This window comes from Aethalodelphis obliquidens, unplaced genomic scaffold, assembly GCF_003676395.1.
Source record: "Aethalodelphis obliquidens isolate GAN/ISIS:26980383/991018 unplaced genomic scaffold, ASM367639v1 scaffold2, whole genome shotgun sequence".
NCBI classification, from domain to species: Eukaryota; Metazoa; Chordata; class Mammalia; order Artiodactyla; family Delphinidae; genus Aethalodelphis; species Aethalodelphis obliquidens.
Window position 1 is genome coordinate 93,499,213 of NW_020837946.1, and position 15,336 is coordinate 93,514,548.

The window sequence follows — 15,336 nt, forward strand, 5'->3', positions numbered from 1 at the left end:
GTTTATAAATATTTTTTTAAAAATAAGTTTATTTATTTTTATTTTTGGCTGCATTGGGTCTTTGTTGCTGTGCACAGGCTTTCTCTTGTTACGGCGAGTGGGAGCTACTCTTCGTTGTGGTGTGCGGGCTTCTCATTGCAGTGGCTTCTCTTGTCACGGAGCACGGGCTCTAGGCGTGCGGGCTTCAATAGTTGTGTCACACGGGCTCAGTTGTTGTGGCTCGCGGGCTCAGTAGTTGTGGCTCGCGGGCTTAGCTGCTCTGCGGCATATGGGATCTTCCTAGACCAGGGCTCGAACCCGTGTCCCCTGCATTGGCAGGTGGATTCTTAACCATTGAGCCACCAGGGAAGCCCCTATAAATTTTTTAAATTGTGAAATTTGTTGTGATTTTTTTCTGAATTGAAATTTTTTAATTACAAAAGCATTATTTGCTTATTATAAACAGGTAGACAAAGTACAGGCATACTTCATTTTATTGTGCTTCTCGGATACTGTATTTTTTCATAAATTGAAGGTTCTGGCAACCCTGCATCTAAGCAAGTGTATCAGCACCATTTTTCCAGTTTTGTTTGCTCACTTCATGTCTCTGTGTCACACTTGGGTAATTCTCATAATATTTCACATGTTTTCATTATTATTATAGTTGTTATGGTGTCTGTGATCAGTAATCTTTGATGTTATTATTGTGAAAATATGACTCACTGAAGCTGAGTATTTTTTAGCAATAAAATATTTTTATTAGGGTATGTACTTTTCTTTTAGACATAATGCTGTTGTGCACTTAAGAGACTACAGTATACTTTTATATACAACTTTTGTATGCAACTTGTATATAACTTTTATATACACTGGGAAACCAAAAACTTTGTGTGACTCGCTTTATTGTGATATTCACTTTATTGTGGTGGTCTGGAACTGAACCCACAGTATCTCTGAAGTATGCCTCTAAAAACAAAATGGGAGTTAAAAAAAAAGTTTTTATGTCAACCCTTTTAATCCCCACCACCATTACCCCCAAGATTAGCAATGTTATATTTTGCTGCATATTCTTCCAGCGCTGTTTCCATTATTATACAGACATACACATGTACACACACATATACATATACATAATCTTTCGTATCAAACATATTACTCTACAACTTCTGTTTTTCATTTATTGTATACCTTTGACATTTTTCTTACTCCATACATATTAATCAACTGCTTCTTAATGAATAGTTGCTTAATAGTCCATGTTTGGCATGACCTACATTTTATTCAACCATTCCCCCAAAATAGTGGACTTTCACATTTTATGCATTTTAGAAACTAAAGATCAGGAAAGAAATGGCTAAGACCTAAAGTCAGGAATGTTTCCTAGTCCCAGAATCTCCTGCTTTTGTACACCATACTCCCCAACACACACACACACACACACACACACACATACACACACACACACACACACACACAAATACAAATTTGTTCTTTTTACTTCATTAAAAAAAAGCCTCATAGACCTCTGAAAATTCCTTGGCCTTAGGCACTTAAAAGCTCCCCAGCCCAAGATCTCAAGCAGTCTGACATCAGCGCAGGCACCCTTAGCTCAGAAGATCTGTTGCCCTAGTGGGCTTTGGGGAGGGAATCCTGGAAATGTGCAGGGTAGAAGCTGAAATATGCAACACCCCCTTTTTTAAATTAATAAACTTTATTTTTTAGGAGCAGTTGTAGGTTCTCAGCAAAATTGACTAGAAAGTACAAGGAGTTCCCATATACCCCCTCTTCTCACAATGCACAACCTCCCACACTATTGAAATTCTGCAACACAATGCACATTTGTACTATCATTGAACTCCATTGACACATCATTATCACCCTATGTCCACAGTTTACATTAGGGGTCACTCTTGGTATTAAACATTCTATGGGTTTTGACAAAGGTGCAGTGGCATGTATCCACCTTTGTTAGAATAGTTTCACTGCCCTAAAGATTCTCTGTGTTCCACCTAATCATCTCTCCCTCCCCTGTAAGCCCTAGCAAGCATTTATCTTTTTAGTGTCTCCATAGTGCCTTTTCAAGAATGTTATTTGGTTGGAATCATATAGTGTTGCCTTTTCATATTAACTTCTTTCACTTAGTTATATACATTTAAGTTTCTTCCACATTTTTTCATGACTTGATAGTTCTACCATTTTGCATTCCCCCCAGCAATGAATGAGATTTCCTATCGCTCCACATCCTTGTCAGCATTTGGTGTCGTCAGTGTTTTGGATTTTAGCCATTCTAATAGATGTATAGTGGTATCTCATTGTTTTAATTTGCAATTCCCTAATTACTTATGATGTTGTAAATCATTTCATATGCTTACTTGAAATCTGTGTATCTTTCTTGGTGAGATGTCTGTTCAGGTCTTTTGCCATTTTTTTAAAAAAAATAACTTTATTTATTTATTTTTGGCTGCGTTGGGTCTTCGTTGCTGTACACAGGCTTTCTCTAGTTGCGGGAGGGGGGCTACTCTTCGTTGTGGTTTGCGGGCTTCTCGTTGTGGAGCATGGGCTCTAGGTGCGCGGACTTCAGTAGTGGCAGCACGTGGGCTCAGTAGTTGCGGTGCACAGGCTCCACGGTGCAGGCTTAGTAGTTGTGGCTCATGGGCTTAGTTGCTCTGCGGCATGTGGAATCTTCCCAGACCAGGGTTTGAACCCGTGTCCCCTGCATTGGCAGGCAGATTCTCAACCACTGTGCCACCAAGGAAGTCCTGCCATTTTAAAATTGAGTTACTTGTTTTCTTATTCTTGGGTTTTAAGAATTCTTTGCATATTTTAGATAATAGTCCTTCATTAGTGTGTCTTCTGCAAATATTTTTCTCAGTCTGGAGTTTATCTTTCCATTCTCTTCACATTGTCTTTCAAAGAGCAAAAGTTTTAATTTTAATGAAGTCCATCCAGCTTATCAATTATTTCTTTTATACATCATGCCTTTGGTATTGTATCTAAAAAGTCATCACTATACCATGGTCTAGCAACACTATACTACTTCATGAATAGTGCAAGTATCTTATATTAACAAAATAATCCTCATTCTTCCCTCTAGTACCTTGTATCATTGCTGTCACTCATTTCAGTTATACATAAGCATATATAGAGAGAGATAATGGAATACACTGTTGCTATTATTATTTTGAGCAAACTGTGATCTGTTAGATCAATTAAAAATAAGAAAAATAAAAGTTTTTATTTTACTTTCACTCATTCATTCTCCAATTCTCTTGCCTTCTTTATGTAGATCTGATATTCTGACTTACATCATTTTTCTCTTTCTAAAGACCTTCATTTATTTATTTATTTTCTCTTCACAGGGACTTTTATTTTTCTCACTTGGTTCTTTTTTTTTTTTTTTAACATCTTTATTGGAGTGCAATTGCTTTACAATGGTGTTAGTTTCTGCTTTATAACAAAGTGAATCAGCTATACATATACATATATCCCCATATCTCCTCCCTCTTGTGTCTCCCTCCCACCCTCCCTATCCCACCCCTCCAGGTGGTCACAAAGCACTGAGCTGATCTCCCTGTGCCATGTGGCTGCTTCCCACTAGCTATCTATTTTACATTTGGTAGTGTATATATGTCCATGGCACTGTCTCACTTTGTCCCAGTGAAGATCTTCATTTAATATTTCTTGCAAAGCAGGTCTTACGAACAAATCCCCTCAATTTTTGTTTGTCTGAGAAAGTCTTTGTTTCACCTTGACTTTTGATGGATAATTTTGCAGGGTACAGAATTCTAGGGTGGTGGGGTTTTCTCTGAACACTTTAAATATTTTACTCTACTCTCTTCTTGCTTTCGTTTCAGAGGAGAAGTTATATATAATTCTTATTTTTGCTCCCATATATGTAAGGTGTTTTATTTTTTTCCCTGACTTCTTCTAGTGTTTTTTCCCTTATTTTTGATTTTCTGAAGTTTGAATGTGGTATGCCTGGGTGTAGTTTTTTGGGTGTTTATCCTGCTTGATATTCTCTGAGCTTTCTGGATTTGTGGTTTGGTATCTGACTTTAACTAGGGGAAATTTTCAGTCATTATTATTTCACTCATAACTTTCATGATTATGAGTCTGGGGCTGACAATTGAGAGAGTATGAGATAATAGGAAGAACTAATTTCCCGTATTTAGTGATGTTTTATGACTATCATCTAATCTCATAAGACTGATAAAGCATGAGAGAATCCTGGTTTAGTATTGTATTTCCAAGCTGAATTTTTAAGAACACTTAAAAACCGTAACAGGGACTTCCCTGGTGGTCCAGTGGGTAAGACTCCATGCTCCCAGTGCAGGGGTCCTGGGTTCAATCCCTGGTCAGGGAACTAGATCCCACATGCATACCGCAACTAAGAGTTTGCATGCAGCAACTAAGAGTCTGCATGCCACAGCTAAGAACTCTGCATGCTGCAACTAAGAAGTCCACATGCTGCTACTAAAAAAGATCCTGGGGACTTCCCTGGTGGTCCAGTGGCAAAGAGTCCACCTGACAATGGAGGGGATGCAGGTTTGATCCCTGGTCAGGGAACTACAATCCCACATGCCATGTGGCAAGTAGGCCCACACAGCACAACTAGAGCCCACGTGCTGCAAACTACAGAGCCCATGTGCTCTGGAACCTGTGCACCACAACTACAGAGGCCACGTGCCCTGGAGCCTGCCTGCCACAGCTAGAGAAGAGAAAACCCACACGCTACAACCAGAGAGAAGCCCACACACTGCAACAAAGAGCCTGTATGCCACAACTAAGACCCGACACAGCCAAAAATAAATTAAATAAATAATAAATCTTTAAAAAAAAAAAAATCCTGCATACTGCAATGAAGACCTAGTGCAGCCAAAATAAATAAACAAACAAATAAATAAATCTTAAAAATAAAGTAAGAGTTTATGGTATTGGAAGAGGGAAACATCATTGCTCATATTTTTCTTGAAAGTTTTTAAGGAAGGGAATAATATAATTTGCATTTTAGAAACTAAACTTAGGGTTGTGTGGGAGCAATTAGAAGGTAGGAGATGGAGTAATTCATAACTACCAACGTGCCTTGGTGTACACCTATCCAGGTAAAGAGAATTTGACTGTATGAGGAGTTCTGTTTAATACCTTTTTTTAGCTTATGAGCTATTTCTTCACATTTTGTTTGTGGTAAGAGTCACTATTCCACCATCTTTGTAGCTGTGTTGTATTGCATGTCATGTTACATTTACCTTCATAATACTTACAGTTTTCTAATTTAAGGCATTTAAGATCTTGTGCATTCATCTTCCTCAAATGTTGTGGGGGTTTTGTTTGTTCGTTTACTTTACTTGGTCTTTATTGCTCCTCATGGGCTTTTATTTATTTACTTTGTGTTAAAGATTGACATGCACAAATATTAAATAACTTTTTTTTCTCAGAACTTAGTCTTACATATATAGTACATAATAGGTGTAAATGACCATAATAAGAGCAGGGAAGTAGTAGTATTGTAGAGCAGTGTTTCTCAACCCTGTTGACCTTAATGCCCACGTTTTGTAATAAATATTGTGTAATGCTCCCCTAATACTGAAACAAAATACATAGATATAATAATCTATGTCTACTGGTAATTTTTTAAAAAACTAATACAACCCAGCATAACACAGGGGAAAAATAAAAATTAGGCAAACTAAAATAATATGTACTTTTGAATGTAAATAGATAGGAGCTTTTCCATTTGTAATTTTCTTGTTTCTAGTTGTGGTCTTTTCCACCTAGAGAAGTTCCTTTAGCATTTGTTGCAAAGCTGGTCTGGTCATGCTAAATTCTCTTTGCTTTTGCTTGTCTATAAATCTTTTGATTTTGTATTTTCTTGATTCGTGCCTCTATTCTTTTTCTGAGATGTTGTATCATCTGTACTATCATTACTCTGAATTCTTTTTCAGGTAGATTGACTCTCTCCACTTCACTTAGTTGTTGTTCTGGGGTTTTGTCTTGTTCCTTCATCTGGGACATATTCCTCTGCTCTCTCATTTTGTCTAACTTATTGTGATTGTGGTTTCCGTTCCTCTGGCTGCAGGGCTATAGTTCTTCTTGCTTCTGCTGTCTGCCCCCTCATGAATGAGGCTGTGTAAGAGGCTTTGCAGGCTTCAGCGGGGAGGGACTGGTACCTGCCCACTGGTGGGTGGAGCTGGTTCTTGTCCCTCTGGTGGGCAGAGCCATGTCAGGGGGTGTGTTTATTGGGAAGCTGTGTGCTTAGAAGACTTTAAACAGCCTGTCTGCTGAAGGGTGGGGCTGTGTTCCCACCCTGTTGGTTGTTTGGCCTGAGGCGTCCCAACACTGGAGCCTGTAGACTGTTGGCTGGGGCCAGGTCTTGGTGAGAAAATGGTGGCCTCCAGGAGGGTTCACACCAATGAGTACTTCTCAGAACTACTGCCACCCGTGTCCTTGTCGCTGCAGTGAGCCACAGCTGCTCCCCACCTTCACAGGAGACCTTCCAATACTAGCAAATAAGTCTGGCCCAGTCTCTTATGAGGTCACTGATTTTTTTCCCCTGGGTCCTGGTACGCACGAGACCCTGTGTGTGCTCTCCAAGACTGAAGTTTCTGTTTCCCCCAGTCCTGTGGAATTCCTGCAGTCAAACCCCAGTGACCTTCAAAGCCAGATTCTCTGGCTGGGGAGCTTGACGTGGGGCTCAGAACTTTCACTCCTGTAGGAGAATTTCTGTGGTATAATTATGTTCCAGCTTGTGGGTTGCCCACCTGGCATGTATGGGATTTGATTTTATCACAGTTGTGCCCCTCCTATGTCTCATTGTGGCTTCTTCTTTGTCTTTGGATGTGGGCTATCTTTTTGGGTAGGTTCCAATGTTTTTTTGTCAATGGTTGTTCAGCAGTTAGTTGTGATTTTGGTGTTTCTTTAGGAAGAGGTGAGCTCACATCCTTCTACTCCACCATCTTGTCTGTATAATCATTAGATAGGAATGACTACACTGGAAGTCAATTTTAAAAAGAGTGAAATAAGTATATTTATATACTGGATTTTATTGAATCTAAGACAGCCTTGATTATAATATGCACTATTATTTTACATACCATTGAGGGAAGAACTGCTGCAAATAAACTAATAGATCTCTGTGAATTTCAGAGATATTAAAGGGGGGAATCTGAATCATAAAATTGATGAAAGTTGATGTCTGTATGGAATCATTATAAACACTTGCTCTACAAACACAAGCTAATATAGCTGTGTGTGTTTGCAAGGCAGCTACTTCAGTGTCACTGTTGCCAGTGACATGATTTTCCAAAGTGGCAAACAACTTTGGGTTAATTTTCTAATAAAGCAAAGTACGATATCCTTTTGCGTTAACAGCATTTATGGTTCCTAGAAAATCCATTTTATATTAACACTGTACCAAAAATACTTTGTCCTTACAACCCTGATTCTTGATTCTTACTGCCTTCTCTTAAACATAAAACAGCAGCTTCATGGCTTTAACCCTGCTCTCATCTTTACATTTTTGTTCTGTTTCTGGACTACAGAGGCATTTACCTTGTCTTTATCCCCAAATGTGGATTTTTGTTTTCTCTTTATATTTTACCTATCCTGAGTTTGAAGCAAAGAGGATAAATCAAAGCCTGAACTTACTGACCCTATTTCCTTGGAAGTCTTTTTATTTGAAGTTTAAAAACTATTGCATGTGTCACTTTGATTTTTTAAAAATTCATTAAGAATATAGTTCTAAAATAAAAACCAGCAGCTAAATGCCATAGGCAGCCATCTATACAAAAGTAAGTTTGAGTGGCTACAATAAAAGTAGATGGTGAATAGCTCCTGTTAGGGAAAGACTGGTCACCTTTCTTTTTTCACAGTGTGCATCATTCTTCCCAACATCAAGTGACAACATGCTATAAGGTCCCACTTCTAATGTTATTTAACACAACAAGTTAAATAACATTAGGATTTAACATCTGAAATAAATGGTAACTTAAGCAAACAAAATTGTAAATAGAAACAAATGAAAAGACAGCCCACAGAATAGGAGAAATTGTTTGTAAATCATACATTTTATACAGGACTTGTATCTAGATATATTAAGAATTCATACAACTCAGTATGACAACCGAATTCAGAAATGGGTAAAGTATTTGAATAGGCATTTCTCCAGCAAAGACATACAAATGGGCAATGAGCACATGAAAAAAAAATGCTTGACATCATTAGTCATCAAAGAAATAGAAATCGAAACCTCAGTGAGATAGCACTTCATACCCACTAGCATGGCTAACCTCAGTGAGATACCACTTCGTACCCACTAGCATGGCTAAACTCAAAAAGTCACATAACAAGTGTTGATGAAGATGTGGAGAAATTGGAATCCTTGAACACTGCTGGTTGGAATGTAAACTGGTCTAGCTACTTTGGAAAACAGTCCAGCACTTCCTCAAATGATTAAACGTAGAATTGCCATGCAAGCCAGCCATTCAACTCCTAGGTATATACCCAAGAGAAATGAAAGTATATGTCCACAAAAAAACTTATACATGAATTTTGATAGCAGCATTGTTTATAAAAGCCCAAAGTTGGAAACAGCCCAAATGTCTATCAACAGATAAATGAATAAACAAAATGTGGTATATCCATACAATGGAATATTATTTGCTATCTTGAAAATATTATGCTAAGTAATAGAAGCTAGTCACAAAAGACTATACAGTGCTGTATGATTCCATATATATGAAAATTCAGAATAGGAAAATCTTTAGAGACAGAAAATAGATCAGTGGTTGCTTAGGTCTGGGTAGACAGGGCAGCGGTTAAGGGAGGGATAGCTAAAGGATACGAGGTTCCTTCTTTTTCTTTTTTTTCTTAATAAATGTATTTGTTTTATTTATTTATTTTTGGCTGCGTTGGGGCTTCGTTGCTACGTGCAGGCTTTCTCTAGTTGCGGCAAGGGTGGGGCTACTCTTCATTGTGGTGCGCAGGCTTCTCATTGCAGTGGCTTCTCGTTGCGGAGCACGGGCTCTAGGCCCACGGGCTTCAGTAGTTGTGGCTCACGGGCTCTAGAGTGCAAGCTCAGTAGTTGTGGCGCATGGGCTTAGTTGCTCCGCGGCATGTGGAATCTTCCCGGACCAGGGCTTGAACCCGTGTCCCCTGCGTTGGCAGGCGGATTCTTAACCACTGCGCCACCAGGGAAGCCCGAGGTTCCTTCTTGAGATGATGAAAATGTTCTAAAATTTACTGTGATGGTGGTAGTTGCACATATCTGTGAGTATACTAGAAACCGTTATTGAATTGTACACTTTAAGTGGGTAAATTGTATGGAATTATGAATTATATCTTCGTAAAGCTGTTTTTAAGAAAGAATAGGATATTCCAAAAAGTATGTATAATTTACATCAAATTTAAGGGGAAGAGACCAGGTCTTTACAGGTGGCATCTCTTAGCCCTCCCTCCCCTTCTCATTTGCCTTTTGCACCCCAAACTTGAGTCTGGGGGCTCAGAAGCCAACACTCTTTAAAGTCAATACCACCTCAAGGGGTCTGACTCCAGCTAAAAGAGAAGTGAGGATTAGGGAGGGTGGATGAAAGGATTTCTCTAAACCATCATTTACACCAAGCATAGGGCTTGCAATCAACCAGTGACAAAGCACCCAGGAGGCAACTGGCTACAAAAGCTTCTCTCAATAGAGTGCTTTCTCCTGGAGGGGTGAAGAAACCTCATTGTTACAGGCCTGGTACTGGTAGTGTGTGGCATCTGAAATTAGATTGCTCCGACTTCAAAACAGACCTGTGCATGTGGTGCTCAACTATTTTGTGCTCTGCAGGAGGCAAGTGAGGCCTATGTGGTTAGCCTGTGTGACAACACCTGTGTGCTTTCTATACCAAAGTGGAATAATTGTGCCAAAAGACCTTCACTTAGCATGTTGTACACTTGCCCAATGTTTTGCAAAGGTGGAGAATGTGCTTAAGAATTCATTTTAATGGCAATAATAAAAGACCCAACATCTTTTTCTCATTTTCTGTAGTCCTAAACATTAGATTTTTTTCCTGTTCAGTTTATTTTTCCAGTTTTTTTAAGATATAATTGACAAAAATTAGATTTTTTTTCTTTTTTTTTTTTACCATGAGGTCAAAATGTACTTAAGTATCTTGATTGTGAATGGAAAAATAGGTGACAGAATCGGTTATTGGCAAGTATTTTTCCATTTTCATTAGTGTATAAAGTTTTAATATAAATATGGAGACATAAAGCATTAAAAAGTCAAAATATTTCAATAAACAAGTTTCAGTAATTCAATTTATAACAATTATAACTAAACCTATTAAATTTTTTACAATGCCAGCCCTTAGTTTTTTAAAACAAGTACATTTCTTACTGATGACAACTAAGTGGTGTCTGTCATTTTATCATACAGTAGTTCCATCCATTCACTATACTTTTCTAATCAATTCTACATGCAAATACATGATTTTAATGTTTTTGGTACTATTCCTGTATGTTTGCTATCAAAATACATTAAACTAAAAAAAAAAACAATGTCAGCCAAGTTCCAGGTTTCTCAAAATGACACTGTTTGCATTATATACCACCAAATCCCACTAAAATGAATAGTTATTTAATTTTTAATATTAGTAATTATAATACAACCTAACAGGAATTTTTCCTTTGTTAATTATTCTCTAGTAGCTATTTTTAGTAGTATTGGCCCCTGGAAGATGATTGGGAATTTTGTGGATTTGTGTGGGGTTGTCACAGTGATTCAGGGATGCCATTAGGCCAGCTGTCCTGATGCCTAAGTTCAATAGGTCCACTCGATTTAATACCTACCCCAGTGCTTGGTGCTTCCAACTCCTGGTCTTCTCAGAGATCTAGAGGAAAAGTTCCCTATTGCAAACATTTTAAGTTGTAGCTTACTTTCTTTTGTCGGGTCAGCTACCGCTTGTCTGTCTGACTTAAACGTTTGTTGAAATCACTTATCCTCTGATGTTTTCTCTCCCATCTCTCTTCCATAGGGCATTTGTACCTTTTTTTTTTCCTTTGCTGTCAATCCAGTGGTTCAAAGGAAGAAGAGATCACCAAGTGATCTATCTGCTGTGCTTAACAGTTCAATGGGAGATAATATTGCCTCCTAGAATTTGTAGAAATCATTTTAGTTGGTTTTGGTTGTTACGTATACTGGCTGGTGTACTTGCAGTTAGTGCTTATTTAGGGCTAGATCTGCTAAACACACTGCCACGTGTGAGGTCATCCAAAATGCCAGTGGTATTCATAGTTATCTGTTCATCCCACCCTTTTATTAACTCAGTATAAACACTATGTTTAAACACTAACATTTACTACAGCTGAGAGTAATGTGTAATCTTATTCATTACTATTTCTAAAGCTGAGCTTTTTGAAACTAATTTGCATTCAAAAATAAAAGTAAAGGGACTTCCCTGGCAGTCCAGTGGTTAAGACTTCGCCTTCCAATGCAGAGGGAGCCGGTTCTATCCCTGGTCAGGGAGCTAAGATCCCACATGCCTCGTGGCCAAAAACACCAAAACATAAAAACAGAAGCAATGTTGTAACAATGGTCAGGGAGCTAAGATCCCACATGCCTCGTGGCCAAAAACACCAAAACATAAAAACAGAAGCAATATTGTAACAAACTCAATAAAGACTTTAAAAATGGTCCACATCAAAAAAAAAAAAATCTTAAAAAAAAAAAGAAATAAACAGCGTCATGGCTCCTTATTAAAAGGAAGAACACACTGGATAAATTGTTTTCTTACTCTAAAGTTCAGCTTTGCTACATGTGTTTTCTTTATATTAACAGATATTTTGGTAAAAGACCTCAGTGGGATTGCAGAGGGGCCTCAAATCTTAATGAACTTCATCAGCTATTAAGTGACATAATGATTAGAAGATTAAAGGCTGAAGTTTTAACCCAGCTGCCCCCTAAAATCAGACAGCGTATTCCATTTGATCTTCCAGCAGCGGCAGCCAAGGTGAGAACCCGTGTTTGATTGAGAGTCTTATTTGAAATCATTTTAAATTATACTGTGAAAGATAGCACATATTTCATTTTTCACAGAAGGAAAAGTCCACTTTCTTAAAATAGGTTTAATTAATAGAGCCATATGAATTGGCTTTGTATCATTTCAAGAAGAGAGCAGGAAGAATTTAAATTTAGTCATCAAATAATGTGAAAAGATTTAGTATCTTAGTCATTAAAAAATATATTTCTGCTAAATAGAGAAAAAAACACTTCACCTGCAACATAGACTTAGTATTAAGAATTCTAAGGGAGACGCAAGAGGGAAGAGGTATGGGGACATATGTATATGTATAACTGATTTACTTTGTTATAAAGCAGAAACTAACACACCATTGTAAAGCAATTATACTCCAATAAAGATGTTAAAAAAAGAATTCTAAGTATATGTAGGGTGTGAAGCCCAATAATTATCAAGGGAAGTTCTTTTTCTTGCTGTAGGATTTTTTTTTTTTTTTAAAGTACGAGTAGCTGTCTTCTAGGATAATTTGGATCCAGCCCTCTGTTCTTGAAATCCTGAAGCTCTGTGATCATGTTGTAAGATGTAAAGTTCAACATATTAGAAACCAGAATTGGTAATACAAGATTAGGCAATCCTTGTCTACATTTACTTTTGGGGAGTACAGTGCTTTTATAGTCTCTGAAATTTCTTCAAATCTGGATATAACTTTGTCAACAGAGACTGTTTATTGCCTTGTTTTGTCTTGAAAGCTGAGACTAAGAATTTTGTAAACATTGAGCAATATATTATTGGTAAAATAAAAACGATCTGATTTTCTGTATCCATTATTTTAACAAAAGAAAAATAAGAGTTAATATATGACTATGTTACATTTTATTTAACTAATATTCCCCGTCTTTATGCTTATTTAAATAAATTCAGTGCTTTTAGTAAAAAATGCTTTGCTACCATATATATTTTTGCTACTGTGAGTTCTTTAAGTTTTTACATAAAATTTTTATTTTATTTAAAAATTTTCTTAAATTTTTATTTTTACTTGACTACATGCTCCTCTGTAAGAGAAGGCTGCAGTTGTTTGATATATGATGTTAGCAAAGGGCTTGGTTTCCTCCCACACCTTGTCATTGCTTTCTATCATTAGCGTAAACATGTGTCTGACCTACATCCACACTGATGTTTTTTAAATCAACACACTGGCACCTATGGGAATTTTTCTTCATATATATGTATTTCTGTATAAAAAAATAAGTAGGACATGATTCATTATTGCATTAATTGCTATGTTCTTTATGCTGTATTTCTAAACATTATTTTCTCCTACATAGGAATTGAATTCCAGCTTTGAAGAGTGGGAAAAATTAATGAGAACTCCAAATTCAGGTGCCACCCAGACTGTCGTGGGGTTGTTTACTCGCATGTTTAAACAAACTGCTATTGCCAAGGTACTCATTGCTGGGCCATCATGTGTTTGTCTTGATACAAATTATTTAATGTATTTAATTTTTTTAAATTATGCAGCTTATTTGCATACTGCAACATGTCTTTTCCGTTTAATTTTTAATCTCTATTATGGAAAAATTCAGACATATTCAAAGTAAACAGTAGTATAATGAACACTATTATACCTGTTCATATATCGATCCTTTTCTATATATGGGTATACTTTGATGAGGGAGTATAATATATATTACACTTTCTCATTTAAAGGACTTATATATATTCATGTTTGTTGCCAGCTTTTTCCATGGTGTTCCTACATAATTGCTACAAATAATCTTTTTTTATGTAAGTCAATCATTTTTAATTGGTATTATGTTTTTAGATCCCTACAGATAGATGTGTTCACATTCTGTTTGTCCAAAACTGCAAATTAGAGTTTTTAAATCTCAGTATGACTCTCAAGTAGACGCATCACACATTGTCTGCTGTTTTTACCGGCATGGTTGAACTTATACATACTAATGAGTGTCATCTTTCTCCAATTCTGAGATCTTTTATAACATAATTTTTTTTAATTTTATTTATTTTTGGCTGCGTTGGGTCTTTGTTGCTGCATGCGGGCTTTCTCTAGTTGTGGCGAGCGGGGGCTACGCTTCATTGTGGTGCACAGGCTTCTCATTGTGGTGGCCTCTCTTGTTGCGGAGCATGGGCTTTAGGCGCACAGGCTTTCAGTGGTTTTGGTTCGCGGGCTCTAGAGCCCAGGCTCAGTAGGTGTGGCGCACGGCCTTAGTTGCTCCACAGCACGTGGGATCTTCCTGGACCAGGGATGGAACCCATGTTCCCTGCATTGGCAGGCGGATTCTTAGCCACTGCACCACCAGGGAAGTCCCTATAACATAATTTTTTTTTTCTCTATAACATAATTTTTTAAAGAGAGGTTTATTGAGGTATAATTCACATACAGTGAAATTTGTCTTTTTAAAACATATTGTTTGATGAGGCTTGACAAATACATATAGTCAGTTACCACTACAATCAAGGTAGAGAATATTTGCATTACCTCCAAAAGTTTCCTCATGCACCTTTGTAGTCATTTCCGTCACATCTCCCTCTAGACGTTGGTGGTCACAGATCTGCTTTCTATCACTATAGTTTTGAATTTTCCAGAATGTCGCAAAAATGGAATCCTACAGTATGTAGCCTTTTGTCTGGCTTATTTCACTTAGCATAAAGCTTTTGAATATTGATCCATTAGTTTTTTCATTTATATTGCTGACTGATATTCCAATGTATGGATACATAAATATTTATATATCTATATTAATATAACAATTTTTTAAAATTCCTTTACCACATAATGGCCATTTGGCATAGTCTCAGTTTGGGCTATTGTGAATAAGCCTGTTTTAATCATTCATGTACAAGTCTTTGTATAGACGTATTTTCATTTCACTTGAGTAAATAGCTGGAACTGGGACTGCTGGGTCATATGGAAAGCATAGATTTAACTTCATAAAAAGCTGTGAAATTGTTTTTCCAAGTGCCATATTTTTGCATCCCTACTGGCAATGTGTCAGAGTTCCAGTTGTCCTATATCTTTGTTAGCACTTAGTATTGTCAGTCTGTTTAATTTTAGTTATTTTTCTCAGTATGTAGTAGTATCTCATGATTATTTTAACTTGCCTTTTCTTAATGACTAATGATATTGAGCATATTTTCATGTGCCTTTTAGCCATTCATTTTTTTTTTTGGAAAAGTGTTCATATCAAGCCCATATTTATATTGGGTTATAAGAGCCCTTGATATATTTTGGAAACAAATTCTCTAACATATATGTCATTTCCAAATAATTCTTCTAAGTCTGTAGATCCCATTTCTGTTTTTTTTATATATATATGTAAATTTATTTATTTTATTTTAT

At 37.0% G+C, this 15,336-nt stretch overlaps 1 protein-coding gene across 4 annotated transcripts in view; it reads left to right on the forward strand.

The window, feature by feature from the left end:
- Positions 1 to 15,336, forward strand: part of ZRANB3 (zinc finger RANBP2-type containing 3) — a 297,735-nt gene that overhangs the window by 177,286 nt on the left and 105,113 nt on the right. For all 4 annotated transcript variants that reach the window (XM_027132316.1, XM_027132307.1, XM_027132325.1 and 1 more), the window contains 2 exons: positions 11,795 to 11,966; positions 13,301 to 13,417. In XM_027132316.1, coding sequence (XP_026988117.1) covers positions 11,795 to 11,966; positions 13,301 to 13,417 — 289 coding nt within the window. The remainder of the gene's footprint in view (positions 1 to 11,794; positions 11,967 to 13,300; positions 13,418 to 15,336) is intronic.